This window comes from Muntiacus reevesi, chromosome X (genome assembly GCF_963930625.1).
Source record: "Muntiacus reevesi chromosome X, mMunRee1.1, whole genome shotgun sequence".
Lineage (NCBI taxonomy): Eukaryota > Metazoa > Chordata > Mammalia > Artiodactyla > Cervidae > Muntiacus > Muntiacus reevesi.
The window spans coordinates 35,020,754-35,042,163 of NC_089271.1; the positions used below are offsets into that span (position 1 = coordinate 35,020,754).

Here is a 21,410-nt window from a genome sequence, read left to right on the forward strand (position 1 = left end):
AGTGATGTTGAGCACATGTACCTGTTGGCCATCTGTATGCCTTCTTTGGAAAAATATCTATTTAGGTCTTCTACCCATTTTTCAGTGGAATTGTTTGTTTTTTGCCAATGACTTATATGGATTTTTTAAAAATATATACATATATACTTTGGATATAAGCCCCTTATCAGATATATGATTTGCAATTATTTTCTCCAATTCAGTAGGTTGTCTTTTCATTTTGTTGATGATTTCCTTTGCTGCACTCTCCCATTAAAATTTCTTTGCCATGATGAAATGGAGAGGGACAAGACAAATAAGGGAATCTTCCTCTTGCTAGAGGAAGGCATGTTGGAGAATAGTGAGTAGTAAAGTTGGAATCAGATGACCTAGAGCCCCAGCCACCTGATAAGCTATGAATATCAGAACAGTGTTTTAGGACTTCATTCTTTTCGCCTTGGAGAGTCATGCGAGATGGCTGAGCTGGTGACTCCTATGATAAAATAGGCATCTGGTCTGGCAGCAGCAACTCCATGGATTGAAGTGCACCATAGTCACATGCTTTTGACCAGCACACCTGAATTCAACACTGAGGGAACACTGAGATATCTTAACCCTGGACTTGCTATGAACTTGTCCAAGAGTACATGGTACCAGGCAGTCAGTTGGAGTTTCGAAAAGTTCATTCTCTAATTACACATGGTTTCTGGGAGCCACTATTTTTAAAAAGGAATAAAAAAAAGTGCCCATTCTGTGTTTGAAAATCCCTAACACATGAGGATTTGTTCTAAGTGTTGTGAAAGTCAAAAAGCATTTTTCGAGTGATAGGTGGACACCTGTCTCATGTATATCAGGGTCCTTTTAGTGCTTGCCAGGAGGAAGTAAATTTGCTTTTATACACTCATCCTTCTGCCTTCTGTTCCCAGTAATGCTTTGTATTATATGTTCTTAAGCCCTTTTATCATTAACACTTTAGTTGAGGTTCTTTCACGGATGAACCATATTTTACACCTTAACGACAGTATCTTCTTTAGTAGATCATGCCTATGATCAAGTATGCCCTAAGTCATCCCTTTGGACCCTTTGCTTCAACTGCTACGATTGATTGCTAATGGGAATTTTATCATCCCGTAATCACCTGGTGATTTTGAGAGCAGCAATGGACCATTTTGTAGCATAAAGTGTAATTTCTAACAGGACTAAGTACTTTCATTTTGCTACAGTTTCAACAAAATCCACAAATTGGAGCATTTTGAATTGTCTCTTCAAAGGAGCTTTGTTCTACAGAATGATGTCTTATTATTTAAGCCATGCTTATTTCAACATTTTTTTTGATGAAGTAACAATTGTAGTTCTTATGAATGAAAAATACAGTTTTTTATTCTATTTACTTTAGTGGAACAGAGTTATAAGTGTGTTTGGCAATAATTATATTTTATGTACTATCTAAAGGTGCCCCTGATCTCTTTATTTTGTACTAGTTAAGTAAACAATGCGTGCATATATGCTAAGTTGCTTCAGTTGTGGCCAACTCTGTGCAACCCTTTGGACTATAGCCCACAAGGCTCCTCTGCCAATGGGATTTTTCCAGACAAGAAAACTGGAGTGAGTTGCCATTTCCTACTCCAGGAGATCTTCCCAACCCAGGGGTTGAACCCACATCTCTTATGTCTCCTGAATTGGCAGGCGGGTTCTTTACCACTAGCACCACCTGGGAAGCCCAAAGTAAACAATATTCAGTACATATTTGAGAGATTGTATTGGTCTTATAATAATGCTCCCTATTCTTAAAGCTAACGTGGTGTTGAGATCTTAAATTTGTATGTATTGATTGTTTCAAATGTGCCAAATGTTCAACTTCGTTAAACCAGAAAACAGTTATTCTTTACAAAGAAGTTTACATTTTCCCCAGACATTTCAAATTAGCCCTTTAATATTTAGCATTAAATATTTATCATCAATGTTGCTAGAATGCACACAGACAATAGAAATGGTATCATATGACATTTTAATGTTTTATCTTGGGAATGTGGCAGTGTATATAAATCATGATTAGTGTAAAGCTCAGCACGAAATTCAGAGAAATATCAAGCAGTCAAAGAGATGTGAGAACAAATAGTTAAACCATTTCCAATGGATTAACAGTGTGATTCAATACATCAGTACAGACTAAGACAATAACCATGTGTCTAGGAAAATGGAGGGTGTAAAAGTTGCCCAATACCTAGACCACATTCTTTCTCTCTTTTTCATATTCATACCTACTCAGGGTGGTTGCCTTTCAGTCAGAGACCACTAGTTGAACAAATCCCTTTTAATGCTCATTGCAATCAGGGAGACCACACGTTATGGAGAATCACGGACTGTCTCACGGTAAAGAATATTATGAAAGAAATTGCAGGATTTGTGCATTAGCTAGGTAAACTGGAAAAGGTTCGAGGGATGCATATGTGCTCAGTTGCTCAGTCGTGTCTGACTCTGCAACCCCATGGACTGTTGACCGTCATGCTCCTCTGTCCATGGAATTTTCCAGGCAAGAATACTGGAGTGGGTTGCCATTTTGTTCCTAAGGGGATCTTCCTAACCCAGGGATTGAACCTGCGTGGCCTGTATCTCCTGCACTGGCAGTTATATTCTTTACTACTGCACCACCCGGAAAGCCAAAATGTGCCTCTTTGGAATATTATTTTATTTTTGAATATTATTTTAAAAGAGTTATCCATTTGTGAGAAACATTTACCTTTGTAAGGGAAATCGGCATTTGTAAGATTGTCTCCATTTCTGTACCAGGAGGTACAGAAGGTGAGGAGGAAGGTGACCAAATCTCTGGAAACCTATCAGTGGAAAAGACTTGTTGTTCAGTCACTCAATCGTGTCCGACTCTTTGCAACCCCATGGGTTGCAGCATGCCAAGTTTCCCTGTCCTTCACTGTTTCCCTGAATTTGCTCAAACTCACCTCCATCGAATTGGTGTTGCCATCCAACCATCTCATCCTCTGTCACCCCCTTCTCCTCCTGCCCTCAGTTTTTCCCAGCATCAGAGTCTTTTCCAGTGAGTGGGCTCTTCACATCAGGTGGCCAAAGTATTGGAGCTTCAGCTTCAGCAGCAGTCCTTCCAGTGAATATTCAGGACCGATTTCCTTTAGGATTGACTGGTTTGATCTCCTTGCTGTCCATGGGACTCTCAAGAGTCTTCTCCAACACCACAGTTCAAAAACATCAATTCTTTGGCACTCAGCCTTCTTTATGGTCCAACTCTCACATCTGTACATGACTACTGGGAAAACCATAGCTCTGCATTAAAACCTTACCCTTGTTTACTGTGGTTTTCCATGTCACCTCCCATAACTGACTCTCGCGCCATCCTCTTTTGTCTTTAGCTGAGGATGCTATTTAAGATGAGGGCTTCAGCCATTCTGGTGAGTTTTTTGGGGGGTCTTTCCCATGTATATATGTAATTTAACTTTTGTTTGATTTTCTGCTATTAATCTGTCATGTCAAATTAATTCTTAACTGAGCCAGGATAATCTATAAGAACAGACAGAAATTTCTACCCCTCCAACAAAAGAAACAGGAATTTGCTTTGACTGTATGTTTTCAGGAACAGTGGAAATCTTATGAATGAGTTACAGTAAATCTCATCCAATTGAAGAAGACTACAGTGGGGGTAATTCTTTAATTGGTAAAGAAGCAGTGTTCGCTCATATTAACCAGGAGAGGGGGATATTGATGTTTCATGGTTTATACCATGAGCTTGTTTTTGTTCTGGGCTTAGGCAGGATTGGAGAAGGAAATGGCAACCCACTCCAGTATTCTTGCCTGGAAAATCCCATGGACGAAGAAGCCTGGTGGGCTACGGTCCATGGAGTCACAAAGAGTCAGACACAACTGAGCGACTTCACTAGGCAGGATTATGAAATGCTTTTGTTTTGTCTCACTTCATCACAGAAGCAGAGTGACCTTGTATGTCAGTGGTGTTAGATTGTTTGTGTCCAATAAGAGGATAACATAACCCAGCTGTGAGTGTCAGCTCTACTCCTACCATTATCAAAGCCCAGCTGATACTGGGCCAGGTCTCATATTTCAGGGACTGTTTTTCATCAAAATCACCAAATAAAATAGATTAAGAACTATGCTTGAAAGATGATTTCATTTGAAATGAACCATTAGGAGTTGTAAGAAATGAAAAGTTATTGCAATAACTGCTACTAATATTTTGTGATATTGTGAATTATAGTAAGAATTATGTTTGGTCTTCCTGCTGGTTTCTAGCACAGAGCTTCTAAAATGCTTGGAATTTCCTAAGTGGAGGGACACAGAAGGGTATCTTTTGTTATGTTAGTGAAGTAACTTCTGGAATGCCCCCTAGATCACCTAAGGGTGGTGCCGGTTGCTTGGGGAACCAGCCTTGTGATTGGAGGGTTGGAACCTTCAGTCCCACCCCCTGCTTTCTAGGACGGGGAGAGGACCTGGAGACTGAATTGATCACCAGAGGCTAAGGATTTAATTAAGCATGCCTATGTAATGAAGCCACCATAAAAACTCATAAGGACAGGGTTCAGAAAGTTTCTGGGTTTCTGCATCAAGAGATGGAGAAAGTAGTGCACTTGGAGAGGGCATGGAAACTCTATCCCTCTTCCCACTTACCTTGCCCTGTGCATCTCTTCCATCTGGATGTTCATACATATTCCTTATCATATCCTTTTGTAATAAACTGATAAACATGAGTAAATGTTTCCCTGATATCTGTGATTGCTCTAGCTAATACATTGAATCCGATGGGGGAAAGGGTCATGAGAACCTCTGATTTATAGCTAGTTGGTTAGAAGTACCGGTAGCAACCTGGTCATGTGACTGGCATCTGAAGTGAAGGGCAGCCCTGTGAGTCTGAGCATTTTATCCATCTCTGAGTAGATAGTGTAGGAATTGAGTTGAATTATAGAACACCCAGCTGGACTCCTGAGCATTGCTTGGTGGTGTGGGAACCCTCCTCCCTAACACACATACACATTCATGTTGGAATTGATCTGAGAACCATGTTACAGTTGTAAATAGCGAAAGCATATATTTTTAAGAGCAGTACTTAACAAGCATCCACCAGGGAAGCCCCATGAATACTGGAGTGGGTTGCCATTCCCTTCTCCAGGGGATCTTCCTGACCCAGGTATCGTTACCATCTGAGCCACCAGGGAAGCCCTCCCTGACATTTACTTAGTTTAAATAATCAATATTAAAATGTATCTGCTAATAATTTACAGCTTAACTCTTTATTGTGGTGGTAGAAACTGTAATCCTGTAATTGAGTACTGACTTGACTGACTCAGTATTGAGTCAATATAGTATCAACTGAGGTCTTAAATATCCAGAACCATGAAATTAGTGTCAAGTTCCTTGAATATGTAAAAGGATTGATAAATGACAGCATAGAGATAGAATTTTTCTTCTTTCTGGAGAGAGGAGAGTTGTTAGTCTTGAATTTGTTGACTTCAGTGAGTGTTCTCTAACTTATTACATAATATATATATTATAATTTCTTTATTCCGTAGCTGAATGATAGACATATGAATTATTTCCATTTTGGCTATTATGCATAAAGCCTCTATGGACATTCATATACTAGTCTTTTACAGACATATGTTTCCATTTCTCTGAAGTAAATATCAGAATTGGAGTTTCTGAATCATATATTGAGTTCATTTTTAATAATTTATTGAGATATAATTCTAATACCATAAAATTCATCCGTTTACAGTGTATGATTCAACAGTTTTCAGTATGTTTATAGATATGTGCAATTGTTGTCACAATCTAATTATAGAACATCTTCATCATCCCCCAGTGCATATGGAATGTTCCTATTAGCAGTCACTTCTCACTCCCCCAGCACCAGGAAAATACCAGGCTACCTCTTATTTCTATGGATTTACCTTTTCTGGATATTCCCTATAGATGGAATCATATGACAAATATCTTTGAAGCTGATTTTTTTTTAACTTATTCCAGGTTCAGACATTTACAGATAATATTCCTATACCACATTTTGTTTATCCAGTTTTCATTTGATGACTAGTTGGACTATCTCCATTTTGGGGGCAGTTATTAATAATGCTGCCATGAACATTCATGGAAAGATTTTTATGGACATACATTTTTATTTTACTTGAGTATGACATAGGAGTGGAATCTCTGGATGATATGATAACTGAATGTTTGCCATTTGAGAAATTTCTAAAGTGCTGGTACCATGTTACTTTCCCACTATCAATATGTGAAGGCTATAGTTTGTACACATCCTCATCAATACTTGTGACTGTCTTTTGGACTATAATCATTAGGTATGTGTGAAGTGGTATTTTATTTGGGGTGTGAATTGCATATCTTAGTGATTAATGGTGTTGTGAAGTCAGTATTTTCAATTTGTAATCTTTTTTCTTTAACTTTTTATTTTACTTTAATATGTGATAAGATCCTCTTACCCCTAGCCCCACAACTATGTTCTACTAAAATTAGATTGTTTATTTGCTTGCTAGCTTTCCAGTATTGACATTGTAATAATAAAATTTGGAAAGAATAATATAGAGAAAAAATTAAGGAAAACATTTGATAAGACATGTGACAAAAATAAATATTCAGTGATTGATATTAATATTAAAATATTTTAAAAGAATCGTGAATATTCATAATTGTATAGCATAATAGCGGACTCAGAACAATGAGAGTATATAATAGAATTTAATATAGATATGACATTCCAAAATCTATAATAAATACATTAATTCATTTGGTAAATAGTGCTGGATCAATTGACTGACGTTTTGTAATTAAGGTAAAGTTAACTTTGTACTATATGCTATATAACATAAATGAATTCCAAATGTATTAAAAGGCATTAAGTGTAAAATCAAAGATTATAAAGTAACTTGAAAAAAATTTATCCAAGTTTGGTATAATCATTTTTTAAAACTGTAACAAGAACAGAAGCATCTAAAAATATTATTTGTTTAGCACATATTTAATAAACACAAATTTATATGCCCAGGACTGTTATGAGGATTAAAAATGCAACAGAGAACAAAAAAGCCCAAATTCCTTCTAACATGTAAGTTATATTCTAGTAAAAATAAGTCAACTGCCTGGGCCTTGAAAATAAATCTAGTCTCTTAGACGGCAGGTGAGAATTTTTTTTCACTCCCAACATCTTCACAAGTTGATTAATTAAAACCCTATTGTCTTTGTGGTTGGAGCTCTTGGTTGCTCACTGAACTAAAAAAGATAGTTTAAGAAATAGAATCGTAAGCAGTATATATATATATACACACAAATATGTTTGTGTGTATATGTATATATAATATATACACATATAATTTAGCATTTTTAAAATGCAGAACAAGTTTGTAAGTAGATATACATCAATTTATCAACTGTTTTTTTACCAGTAGTTCTACTTCAGTGATTTCCCATTCAGTCATCTTTTGTTCCTAGCCCCATGATCAGGACAAACTGTCAGTTACCATATCTGATGGTCCAAGAAGAATCAGTGCTTGTGATATCACTGTAACAAGAAGTTAAGGAATGAGGCAGACAGCCATCCATCCTTTTCTGTAATGCTCAGAGTTATTGTGTAGACAATTCATTTGGGGGAAGTTCTTAATCTTTTTTCTATATTTCATAATTTTGGCTGTAACATTATAGGGGACTTCAGACAGTTCCAGACATTAGGTATCTGATATGAATTCTTCTAATGTTTAGCTTTTTTCAAAATGCTCTAAAAAATTTCACAATTATTATTCATCTCTTTGAAGGAAGGGGGACTCAAGACTATTTATAAAACAGCTAGTAAGGGATTTTCAGCTTTTTGGAAGGAAAACATGTTTAAAATAGGACAAAATGAAAAATTCAGCTATCATCTTCTCCTCAATGTAGTGAGCCACAGTTCTAATTGAATATTTGACAAAGCCATGATTAATAATAATAATAGCCAACATTTGTGGTATGCCAATTAAAGGCCTACATTTATTTGTTCATTTAAACTTCAAAGCAAACACCTTGATCAGGTCACTCTTACTACTATTATTAAAAAACAAAGCAGAGAGATTAGCATGTTTTCCTAGAAGAGGGTGTGGTTGGGATTTGAATCTAAGTGGTTTGACTCCAAGACTCAATCAAGTTAATTGGTAATGCTGTTTCTTCAAAATATTAATTCTTTAGTAACTTAGATCTGTGTAGTTCTTGCTAATTCTTTTCAGCTATTCAGAGAGAGAGATCTTGTTTTCTTTTTCATCCACAGTTTGGATTTTCAAATCTGGATATCCATTGGAATCACCTAGGGAACTGAAAATAAAATAAACTTTAAAAAAACCTGATGTCCCCACCTCTGGCCAGTTGACTTGGAATTTTTGAATTGTTGCCTGCGCATGTGTAGCTTTGCAAAACTCTTAAAGTGGTTCTATTGCACAGCAAAGGTTAAAAACTCTAATGTGTACAAATACAGAAACAGGAAATAAGATTAAATAATACAGAAGTGCCATATAAAATACTTGTCCACCACAAGAAATAATATTTCCCAATATATAGCTCCACTTTAAAAAAAGAAATTTATGAATGAGCTCTGAGGTTTCTCAGTTTTGTTTGGTTGCTACCTGTTTTTATTTTACATAATATTAATAGTCATTGCTCTGACAAGAGAGATCATTATCACTCTCTTTCCTCTCACCTTCCTGCCTTAGTATCATCATTGTGTTAGACTTATTATGCCTACATAGTCAGTGCTTATAACACTCATATCCATTCTGTCAGTGTTAGACTGTGTGTCATTTTAACTGGGTTCTCCATTTTTATTTTTGACTCAGCTGTTGGATGGTTGGATTTCATAATTATTGTGTTTTCTCTAATTATCACTTCAGGGACTCTGATCTCTGAGTTCTTTTGTAAACACTTTCCTTTTCTTTACCTATGGATTGCATCTTGACTGAAAATCAAACATGGGAATCACTGTGTTTCTCTGAACTCAAATTGTGTTATGCCAGCAAAATAGGTTTGGAAAAACTAAGATCAGCTTGCAACTCCTCCCCTATAAGTGAATTGCTTTCTTTGGCTTTAAATTTTTTTTATATTCTCAAAGTGAGTGAGATATTCAAGAGTGTGAAACCTGTTGTACAACATTTCCCTAGTAAATTTGGCATATGATGTATTTTTTGTACTCCTTTTGCTGTGTAAGCTATTGGTTGAAACTGAGACATGAAGTGACTTTTTCTAGCCTTCTATTAGCATAGAGAATCTTACATTATGCCTGATCTTTTTCATATTTAATCTTAGAGTATATTCCACATTTCTTCATTAACTGTGATATTTACTGTAGGATTATTTTTCCAATTATGTTCATTGTGTTCTGGAGTTTACATTCTCTCCTTAGTTTTATAGAATTTTTATGATGAATACTGCAGAACTATTTAGATATGTAGATAGATAAATATATATCTGTGTATTTTAATATGGTAAGTTAAATTGATCGTTAACTGTAAACTACACTTGCAGTCCTGGCTCAAATTCAATTTTGCCATGATAGCTAATATTTTTTTAATACCTTTTCAGAATTAGCTTACTAATATTTTAATTTTTGCTTCAGTTTGCATGAGTGATAATTTGTAAATATTTTCTGTACATTTTAGGATTTTTTTGTTATAATTTTATGCAAATCTCAGTGATTGCTTGAGAAGTCCCACTTTTTTAAGAGTTTCTATGTTAGTGAAATTGCTTAGTTCTTAAATTTTGCAGAATTTACTGGTAAAACCATGTAGGCCTATTAATTCTAAAAGAAATGATTAAAGAACTTGTAATAAGATTATTCTTATTTTCTATCTTCCACTGAATGAGATTTTATAACTCATTTAATGAAATTACTATCTAAAATTTTTAAATGTATTAACATTATTATTTGTGTCTTTTCTCTTATATGTAGCTGCTATAATTACTTTTTCTTACAGTTGATATTGTTTTCTTAGGCCTTCTTTTATTTTTAATCAATCTTCTCCATAGTAAAGAGCCTTCACTTTCTTTCTAGTTTAATGATGCACGTATATGGAGGTTCTCCCAAGTATTGTATTTATTATCTCAACCTCAAATTTCTGATCTGATAATTATTATATGCAACTGATCTTATAATTAGTGAATATCATATTGTTGAGAGGTCAACATGATCTATAGATTCAATGTAACCCCAGTGAAAAATCCTGGCACACTTTTTTTTGGTATATTATCAATAAGTTGACTCTAAAATGCCCATATGAATTTTGGGAGTGATAAAACTTTTCTGTATGGAATGTGGTGGTGAATACATGATAATGTATCTTTCAAAATCCTAAGAGTCTATCTGTCAAAATCCACAAAGAGTGAATGTGTGTGTGTGTATACATATATATATATATATATTTTTTTAATCAACCAAGAGATAAATTAGTAATCCAGGATGGAATGCAGACTGTGAGCAATGAATCTAACTGCCTTACAGATGTTTGACAACCTCACTGAATGTAATGGAGGAGAAAGGAGCTGACTTTACCGTACCATGATTGCATAGTGTAGAATTAAAAGACCAATAGACCTATACATATGCATGTAACTCTGGTTTCTTACAGGGGACAGGTTTGCAATTCTGAAAGTACTTTTTTTCTGTTTACTGTGGCTGAACAAATAAGTGAATTTCTTTTAAATAGTGAGAGATGGGTTTTTCACTGTTGAAAAAAGAAGTTAGAAATAAGCAAAGGGGGATGGTCATAATGAATCCTGTGGTGCTGCATTGTAGTTGGTGGAATTGGAAGGAACAATATAATGCTTAGGTTCTGTTCATTAACTTCTAGTTAGGAAATTTTTAATTAGTTGTTTTCCTCTTGGGGGTGTAATCTTGCATGATAAGATGTTAAGCTCTCTCAGGGAAATTTCTATCCCTTCTCTGATAAGAATGGGATGTTTAGAGGACACAGCCTATATCCATTGCCAACTGACTGTTTCACCATAAGCTAATACATCGTGTTTTTCAGATTAAAGTTAGAATTGTTGTTTTGAGTTTGTAGAAAAATGAATTTTGGCTACAAAAGTGAGACCCTTTGCTTTTGTTAAAAGCTGTGAGTGGCAGATAGAAATGGAGAAGTAGAGTTAGGTTATAATTACTCAGCCAACTAGAGAAGTACATTTACAAATAATTACTTTGGTTGTGTCACATCTTATATCAGACATACAACTATTTATAGCTTTCTGTCAGGAAAAAAAATCATTTGAAAAATACAGTGCAAAATATTGTTTGCTGTATGTTAGTTGAAAATTCCTGGTGACCTTTGTTTGCTAGACTGATTTTGTAATAATATGCTGTAGAAATCCTGAAGAGATGTTCAGTGTTGTATCATCTCAGATGAAAAAGCACTGGGCACTGTTTCTGTGAAGTATCCAGGACACGTGTGGTTCCAGAGAAAGCTAAGTCTTTCAGTTTCAGACGTAAAACAGTCCTACTTTGTGAAGTTATATACATGTCATGAACATATCCCATCATGGTTTATTCTTCACAGAAAATGAGAATCAAGGGATTAGAGGAGATTTATGAAGATCACCAGGTTTTCCCCTAGTTTTCAGTTAATAAATCATCTCAAACCATTAAGAGATGGTTCTACTAGACCGTTTTGGAAACATTTTGCAAAAGGAAATGTCACATTCATCATATCAGTAATTTCTGATGTTTAAATCACCTTTCATTCCTCCCTAGTATAGGGCAGGTTTGGTTGTTGTTGCTTGTTTTTTCTTACTAAATATCCAGATACTTTCACTTCTTTTCCCTTATGTCTGCGTAGTAGTCATCTCTGTAACTGAAAATTCCTTTTATTATTCCTCCATCTTGTATTATCTTTTATAGATTATTTCTAGTTTCTTCAAGCCTTAAATTCCAAAACCCTTTCACATACTTACCCTACATGTGGAGGAATTTCTGCAACAAATAGTCAAACGGGCACTAAAACTTTAGAGTTACTGGAAACCTCATGCCTTCTGAGCCTCTTTACCCAAGTTGATGATCAAACATTTGAACTGCACAGTACTCAACAGAATGAGCAATTTTGAAATGTCATATTTTTCTTCCATTACTTCATGGTAGTACATTATTCAAAGTGATTCCAGTGGAAATAAAGGACAGTCTACAGTTGCCTGTAATACCTTATCAATACATTTCATATTACTAAGCTTCTAAGGTTTAGTTTTGTTTTTTTTTTCTTTTTCCAAAATATGATGCTTTTTCTTTTCTAAGCAAAGGCAGATCTTTCTTTGACTCTTGCTCAAATTTCCATAAGAGGTATTTTTTAAAAAGTAAAACTGTCATTATATTTACTCTCTCTCTTTTTTGGAACAGGTGTTATTATTCCCCCTGAGAAATGGATAGTAAATTTTGACAAAGACCTTTTAGATGGCCTTGTTTTTGCAACAGTGTTGGGAGCCTATTGCCCATTTTTGGTAAGAGTCCTTTTTATGCAGAGTGGTCTTCTTTTATTTAAATAACTTAGAAATTAAAATTTGAAATATTTTCTGCAAACTGATTCTGTTAAATCTTTTAATTTTAAATCGTACAATACTTTGGCCACCTGATGCGAGGAACTGACTCATTTGAACACACCCTGGTGCTGGGAAAGATTGAAGGTGGGAGGAGAAGGGGACAACAGAGGATGAAATGGTTGGATGGTATCACCGACTCAATGGACATGAGTTTGAGTAAACTCCAGGAGTTGGTGATGGACAGCAAAGCCTGGCGTGCTGCAGTCCGTGGAGTCACAAAGAGTTGGACACAACTTAGCGATTGAACTGAACTGAACTGAACCTACATCTGAATGGCTAGCATTCCCTTTTTATTTATTCATTTATTTTGATTATAATAATCTACTGATAAATGTTAGTATTGAAATGATTGTTTACTGAACTACAGAGAACAGTTAAAAAGCAGTTATTTTTATTCTGTTAATGAAAGATTTGATTGTTATCTTTTCCAGATTGAGTCTCATTTCATACACATGTACACACAACCAAAAAGTTCTGAACAGTATCTGCACAATTGCTTGATAGTTGTGAATGTTCTTCGTGAAATTGGCTTTGACATGGCCATACAGGTGGGTGCCTTAAAATTACATATTCTATAAATATTTTATTAATTCCTTATTTTTTCCAACTTTTTAAGGTATAATTGGCAAATAAAACTTGTGTATACTTAACTTGTACAATGTGATTTTTTAGGTTGTACAGGGTGATAATTTAATATATGCTTACAATGTGAAATGATTATCATGATCAAGTGAATTAACACATTAATATCAACCACCTCACATGTGTTGTGTGCTAAATTGCTTCAGTTGTGTCCAACTCTTTGCAACCCTGTAGACTGTAGCCCACCAGGCATAGTTACCTGTTTTTTCTGTGAGGAGAATGCTTAAGATCTACTCTCTTAGCAAATTTCAAGTACACAGTCCAATGTATCACTAACTATAATGACTATACTTTACAGTACATCCCCAGAACTCAGTCATCGTATAAATAATCATTTGTTTGACTGGCATCTCCCCATTTCCCCTATCTCAATCCCCTGGCTACTACCATTTAACTCTGGTTCTTTGAGTATGCCTTTTTTAATTCTACATATAGTTGAAATCATACAATATTTATCTTTCTGTGTCTGGCTTGCTTCAGGTATCATAATGTCCTCCAGGTTCATTCATATTGTCACAAGTGGCAGGATTTCCTTCTTTTTTATGATTAAATACTATTCCATTGTAAGAATATACCACACTTTCTTTATCCATTCATCCATCGACAGATGCTTATGTTGATTGTATTTTTTGGCTTTTGTGGATAATAGTGCAGTTGAATGTAGAATTAGAGATAGCTGTGATGTAACTGATTTTATTGCCTTTGGATATATACCCAGAAGTGGGATTGCCAGACCACATAGTAGTTATATTTTTAATTTTTGGGGGGGGAACCAACATACTATTTTCCGTAGTGGCTGCACCAGTTCACATTCCCTCCAACAGTGTGCACGTGATCCGTTTTCCCCACACTCTTACCAACCTTTGACATCTCTTGTCTTTTCAATAATAGCCATTCTAACAGGTGTGAGGTGATGTCTCCTTGTGATTTTGATTTACATTTCCCTAGTGGTTAGTGATGTTAAACAGGTTTTTACATACCTGTTGACCATTATACATCTTCTTTGGAAAAATGTTAATTGACTCCTTTATAATATTCCTTTGTTCATATATTTTAAATCTAAATTGAAACAGTCTTTTCATGGGATATTGCTAAAATGTGAAAATTGAACTATGACTTCATAGAAATCTACTGGATATTTTTTAATGGGTATAATTATGTACATCTGACTGCATAATAAGTAAGTAGTTCTAGTTTTCAAGTCACAGCAGTGCTTTCTTAATATTATCTGAGCCCTAAGAATTAAAGAACAGATTATTTGAATATGAATATAGATGTTATATTATTTTCCTATTTAGTAGCAAAAGGAAGAATTTTCACCTTAGTCTTAAAATAAATATTAATGTAGAAGTCACAGTGTCAATGTAGCCTTTTATTATGTTTAGACCTCCAAGTTACAATTCCATCTGGCATTTCTCATTGTTCTCTATAGAGACAATAAAAAACATTATCTGCTTATCATTTTCTGAGCCCTTTGTTACTTCAGAGTAATGAAGCAATATAATAAATGATTTGTGACTTCTAAGAATATACAAACTCATTGAATTGTCAAGATATATGCAAGTTCAATCATAAATGACATTCCACTAATTTAACTGACAATATAAGAACATAATAGAATGAGAACTCAGATAAAAGAAGAGATCAGTGTGATCCAGATTAATCCACCAAAGACTGTGAAGAAGGCAAGACTTATTTTGGGTCTTGAGTGGATTTGGGTTGGTAGTGGTAAGAGAGAAAGGTGTTTATTCAGAGGCATAAGCAGACTATACAATGTAGACAAATGACAGACATTAAGGAAATTATGTAAATAGTCTGACTTAGTTGAAGTTTGGGATTGAAAAAATAGATATAGGCATATATTGGGATCTTGGATATCAGCATAACAATTTAGGAGTTTACTGTGTTGGTGTCATGGGAATAAATGTGATTACTCTTACAGCAATGGTGAGGATGAACTGAAAGGAAAGGAACTGGAGACAGAGAACACAGAACCAAAAAAATGCCATTTACCTTGGTCAAGTAGAAAAATATTTTCTCTACTCAGTTCATTTTAATGGAGGCTTAAAATGATAAACTGATAGAGGAGACATTGTGAGGTTTGCCAGACCTGGTGACCAGCCACAAGAGGACCATTACAACAAACTCTGAGTTTTCCATTCTATGACTCAGAGAGATTGATGATAGCAGTGCCCACACGTGGCTTGGTACAAAGCGCTTCCTTGCACCTGCCAGAGAAATTATGCTTCATAATGGCTTGCTTTTTCCTTGTATTAAAGTCATTTACATGTTAAAATCCCTTTGTACCAGGTCTGACATTTATCTTTTATATTGGTAGAGCTATAAGGAGATACTGTAATCAGGCATTTTGGTCAGAGAGTTCTTTTATAAGACTTTTAAGGATTAACTCTAATTAAATGCTTTAGTGTGAAAAAATAAAAATATTATAGTCCCTGTCAGTTTGACTGACTGAATCTCCTCCATTAAATATGCTGGATATACCCTGAAAGTGATACAGATGTGGTAAAACCACACTCTTGCCTTCAAATATATTAATGACTAATAGTGAATTGTATATGAAAAGATCCAGTACAAAGCAGTCAGTACATGCCAGGAAGACATAGAAACTGTGTACTGTGGGAATCAAAGGGAAGAGAAATCATTCTGAAAAGGGAACCAGGAAGAGTTGCATGGGGCATGTGGTGTTTAAGGTGACCTTTGAGAGGTTGATAAGGGTTTACAGGAAACTTAAAATATCTTTGTTTAGAAAATATAATTCATCTTGCATTGTGATTCTCTCCTTTGCTTTTTGACTTCCTCAGATAAATTGACTCAAAATGTTTATTTTATTGTGTAGCAAAAAATAGATCCTAAGATTTGAGTATCTACTACATAAAAATGTAGAGACGATGTCTAAGATTTGATGAATGGAGAAATTAGCAATTAACTTAGCTGATAATTACCAAGATTTTACCAGTCAGTTTCAATTCTCTAATTTTTTGTCAGCCCGAATTTACCTACTGCATCAAATGTCAAAGTTCAAAAAAAATCACCCTTAAATTAACTTAACCATAGTGAATTAATACTAATGATTAGTACTTGTCCACATTTAAATACTGTGAAACTTACCACTGGACTTATTTGTTAATGTTTGGGTTTCCTATTTATTTTTTCATTCTTTCCAACTGTTGAGTCAGTTCAATAAGTTTCTATGCCAATGTTGTATCATGTAGAATCCTAGCATCTGGAATGTAACTATTATTATATATCCTCCCTTTTAAAGCAAAGCTATTGTGCAATTTATTTGAACTCAGCATAAAATGTATTTTTATTCCCTCATGTAGAGACATGGAGATATTTAAATATAGATAGATAGGTATAGCTAATACTTAGATTCTACTACATATAAACTGAGTAATGATAGAAGCTAAGGGTGAATAGATATCTAACTTCTCTGAAAAATTTTGTTTCTTTATGTCAACTTGGATGCTTTCAGTCTTAATAACAATTCATGAATAAAAGTATTTTAAAAATAAATTCTATATTTTATATAAGATGAATCAGGTAGTAAAATATTATAGGGATATTTATTCATTTAATCAACAAAATTATCAAAGATTCATTTTTGCGCAGTTCTTCTCAGCCTATTGGCTTTGTTTTAAGCATGTGCACTAATAACTACAAAGTTGCTACTGAAATTCTTACAGAACACCATTATACAGCTATTCTTGGGTCTGGTTGAATAGTACCACTTCTTGTGCTTCTCATTTTCCTTTGGGTAAACTTTCTCAGTGGTCCCACAGCATACATCCCATGGCATATCACTGACCATAATTGCATCTCATGCTTGTAGTTAAACCAGTGTTTGATAAAGGTAATGGAAGAGCCACAAAAATTGGGATTCTTGGTAAAGAAGGGAGGAAAATGCTGTTGGGAATGCAGTCAGTAGTGTTCTCTGTCAGATTATGGTATGTCTTTGAGTACTACTAGTTTTGATTGGTATATAGTTTGGAAGCTGGAATATCTTAATGTCATAGCAAATTAAACCCACCATGAAGCTCCAGGACCATCTTCTCATCTCTTCTTGTTAATGATGCAGACACTGAAACCTAGGGAAACCAATTGATTTGGTAAAGATCACGGTACTTTGTGGTAGCAGAATGTGAGTTTAGTTTACTAGATTTTTACTGCACCATTTTCCTCTATTATGGCATTAAAAAAATTCCCTGTCTTTTGTTAGTTCAGTAGGAAAATATTATCAGGAGAAAAATGGATGAATAAAAGTAAAGTTCTTCTAGGTTAGAACTGTGTAGCGAAAGTAATGGTTATATCTTTGAAATATATTTCACATGAAAATCTTGTTCTAAACAAACATAACTTTTTTTGACATTTGGCTTTTTAAGCCTAGAATTGACTAAAATGCAATTTCTTTAGATTATTTTCATTGAACTTTATCATAAAGCTAAGAGTGATCTTTTCTCTAGTTTTTCACTCTAATACTCTAATTATCAAATTTTTTCAATTAAGATAAACATTTTTTTTTCATTTCATGTAATACTACCCTATTACATATTTTTTTCAAAGATGGACTTTTGGAATAGTTTTATATTGCTACCTATATATTTTATGCTATAGTCACTAAAATAGTGTTCAGAGGAGTTTTACGGACCTCAAACTTGGGGCCCGGAGTATCCTGCCACTAGTTCTACCCTTTCCCCAATGAATACATTTTCCATCACCATCGAGAGCTCTCTTTGGATCACACCCAGAGGCTGGCCCATCATGCAGGGCTATATCCTTCACTTTGTGGAAATTAAACTCTGTATTCCATTTTTTAGTTTGTTTTTAAGTTGAATAATGATCCTGTATATGTTGACTAACATTGTCGTCAGTGAAGACATGTGAGATGTCACAATATTGATGAGAAACTTTGGGGTCCTGATACATGTCTCAGTTTTCCTCACATCATGCTCACTAGCAGTTTTCTACTCTGCCAAGACTGGCAATTTCTTCCACTTTTTTCCCCTAATAATCCCCTTCCCAGGCACCTTTATTGGTTAGCCTTACTGCTTATTGACAAAACAAGAAAGAATAAACCTTTCTGTTCTTCCAAAGAAAGGAAAGAATATATTTGGGAATGTGTACTAGCAGATGGTCAACGGGGTCTCAGTAGTTTCTTATAACTGCTGCCAGATTTCAGAGTTGGGTGCTTTAGTTCCAGATAGCCATTGGTATCCTGAGTTCTGGCACTATTTGCATTTCCAGGCCAGGCCCAGATCGTTTTCAGTTGCTAACTTGGATGTGCGCCATTAAATCATGGTAGATCTCCAGTTTATGAAAGTGCAGAGAGGTTCCTGTTGACTGACAATGACAGAGACGCTTGTGTGTCAGTTGTGTCTTATATGTCTTTGAGTCTTTGCCTCAGACCAACCCCAATACTTCATTGCTAGGAATAATTCTTCCCCACTACCTCTACCTTTTTCTAGGAGATCACAGGCACAACATATACTGATAGAAATAAGCCTTCCTCCTCTGTTCCTGACTTGACATTTTGGGCTCAGTGCCCATTCTGGCTATGTTGATTGTCCCTGCTGTTATTCCTCTATAATTCTGGATGTTATCTCAAATATATGCCAACAACCATCACTAACTTATCTTGTTTATCAGTGTAATTATGTTTTCTGCCATACTGTGATTTGTTCTAGGATAAGTACTTCTCCAACCACCTCCCCCTGACCCACCTGATCTGCATGAATTGTTGCTCTTGGGTTATTTCTTGTTCCAAAATCAAGTCCCTCTTCCTGGTATCCACACCTTCCTCTATGTGACTGTTGCACTCCTTCGTTTTCTCTTCTACCACTTGTCCCTTCTGATCTTATGCGTGGTTCACATTGTACTTTTTCTTTTCCAAATGAATACTATACTCCCTATATCCTTGTCCGAGATTTCTTTTCTGATAGGATATACCTTTTCCTCACTCCAGACACCAACCTATTTAAAACCCTTCAAGTATTCTTCAAGGCCATCTCATGTGTTACCTCCTCCTCTGGGTTTTTGCTAAAACAAACAAACAAACAAACAAAAAACCTCTTGCCATCTTTTACTTCAGTAGTTTGTCTGCTTCTATAATCTTTTACTGCATTATACACTTTAAGTCATGGATGATATTGTAATCGCATTTGTCTGTATTTCTAGCGCATAGTAGCTATGCGTTCTGACCTCTGACTAGCTTTTATGGAGTCTTTGAGGCTGTGAGGTCATTCTTATATTTATGATACATCTAGTTCATCCTCTAGCACATAGGTCAAGCTATTCTGATTCACAGCAATATTTTGTTTGCTCATAGCAACATTTCAGTGTCATTGTCAATCAATAGCATTTTAAGATGTTTTAAGTAATTCAGCGGTTGATGTACTGGGCTTTAGCTCTTTTAATATATTTTATTTATATATCCTGTAATTTATAATTCTCTTCTTTGGAACCAGGCTGCTGACATCTGTGATCCCAATCCAATCCTGATGCTCATGTTTTGTGTCTACATGTATGAAAGACTTCCTACATATCTCCCCAAGAAAGTGGTGCCCTTTCATTGTACTCTACATGACACAGTGTTTAGAGAGGTAAGGGTATCTTTGAAGTCAAAATATATGTGGAATTAAACACTTAGGAGGGTTTTAGATATTTCTCTCCCAATCCAAAATGAACAAATGTATCAGTATGATAAAATAAGCCTTAACAAATGTTTTTCCTTCTAAACCAAAGGTATAGCAGAGTGAAAGGGAGAATTTTTTCTTAATAGTAATCACTACTTGCAATGAAATAATGATTCTTTTATTCATCTGAAGAATGGGATGGGGAGATAGAAAATGAAAGTTAAGCACTTTGAAGGGCAAATCTTTCAGGAAAGTCGAGATCCATTTCATGTATGAGAGAACTTGATGCTACAAGTAGAAACGTGATCAGAGTATGCTTGGCATTCCTTTAGGGAACTTTCCACATCCAGATGGATTTTGTTCAAGTAAGGATGGGTTTTCTAGGTGGCACAGTAGTAATGAATCCACCTACCAATGCAGGAGACATAAGAGACACAGGGGATCTCCAAGATCCCCTGCAGAAGGAAATGGCAACCCAGTCCAGTATTCTTGCTTGGGAAATCCCATGGACAGAGGAGCCTGGCAGACTATACAGTCCATGGGGTCATAAAGAGTCGGACATAGCTGAGCAACTGAGAACAGCATGCACGTATCCAGATGGATTTTGTTCAAAATGAGGATATGGAAAGGGAAGTAACAATGAAAGCACTCCTGATCAGGGTCACCATTAATGCCCATTAAAAGATTATATATATGCCGGAGCTGCTAAATGCATAACAGTGATTTTTTTAATATGTAGGAAAAGTGGAAAATGAAATTTTGAGTCCTATGACCATAACAAATCTATATAAATGTGTCCATGTTTTGCAAGTGCTTTCTTTGATTGAGAAATATATTGCCAGGGATCATCAACCTAACTTTGGTTTTCAAACAATATGTTTCATATGAATACTTGTGAAATATCTTCTAGCATATAGCTTTATTTCTTATATTTGTCCAAGACTTTTCCTTCTACTAGTTTTATGGTTGAAGATTTCATGAAATCTTCTTTCTCTGGACAGTATAGGCTGTAGACTCTTACTGTGTACAAAAGTTAATTTATCTCTTTAGTCAGATTATTTTTATTCCTTTTTCTCAGGCTGTTTTATGTATTCCTCTTCATATTAAGTTTTTGTTGTTTAGTCACTCAGTCATGTCTGACTGTTGTGACCCCATGGACTATAGCCCTCCAGGCTCCTCTCTCCATAGAATTTTCCAGGCAAGAATACTGGAGTGGATTTCCATTTCTTCCCCCAGGAGATCTTCCTAGTTTGTTGGGGGGGGGTCTTAATTTTATACTTTCAATGCAAAACATGTCCATGTGTGGTCTTCAGAAGTTATGTCCTGGTGATATGTAGATGTATCCTTTTTGAGAAAATAACAATGTGCCTTCTGACTGTATGAGTGATGGTTAATAAGGATTCAGTTAAAAAGCAGAAAAAACTCACAAACTTGTCTCAGTGTAAAGGGCTGAATTTAGGGAAAGGAAAGCCATTCCTCCTGATTTTCTGTTAGCAAACATTGATATATGATATTCTTTTAAAAAAATTACTCCTGCTTTTGTTGGAA

The 21,410-nt window shown here is 35.2% G+C and overlaps 1 protein-coding gene across 1 annotated transcript in view; it reads left to right on the plus strand.

The window, feature by feature from the left end:
• The window catches only part of CFAP47 (cilia and flagella associated protein 47), a 490,506-nt gene that overhangs the window by 202,334 nt on the left and 266,762 nt on the right, over window positions 1-21,410 (plus strand). Inside the window, exons 34-36 of the mRNA XM_065916701.1 lie at window positions 12,368-12,468; window positions 12,999-13,115; window positions 19,695-19,829. Of these exons, the coding sequence (XP_065772773.1) occupies window positions 12,368-12,468; window positions 12,999-13,115; window positions 19,695-19,829 (353 nt within the window). The remainder of the gene's footprint in view (window positions 1-12,367; window positions 12,469-12,998; window positions 13,116-19,694; window positions 19,830-21,410) is intronic.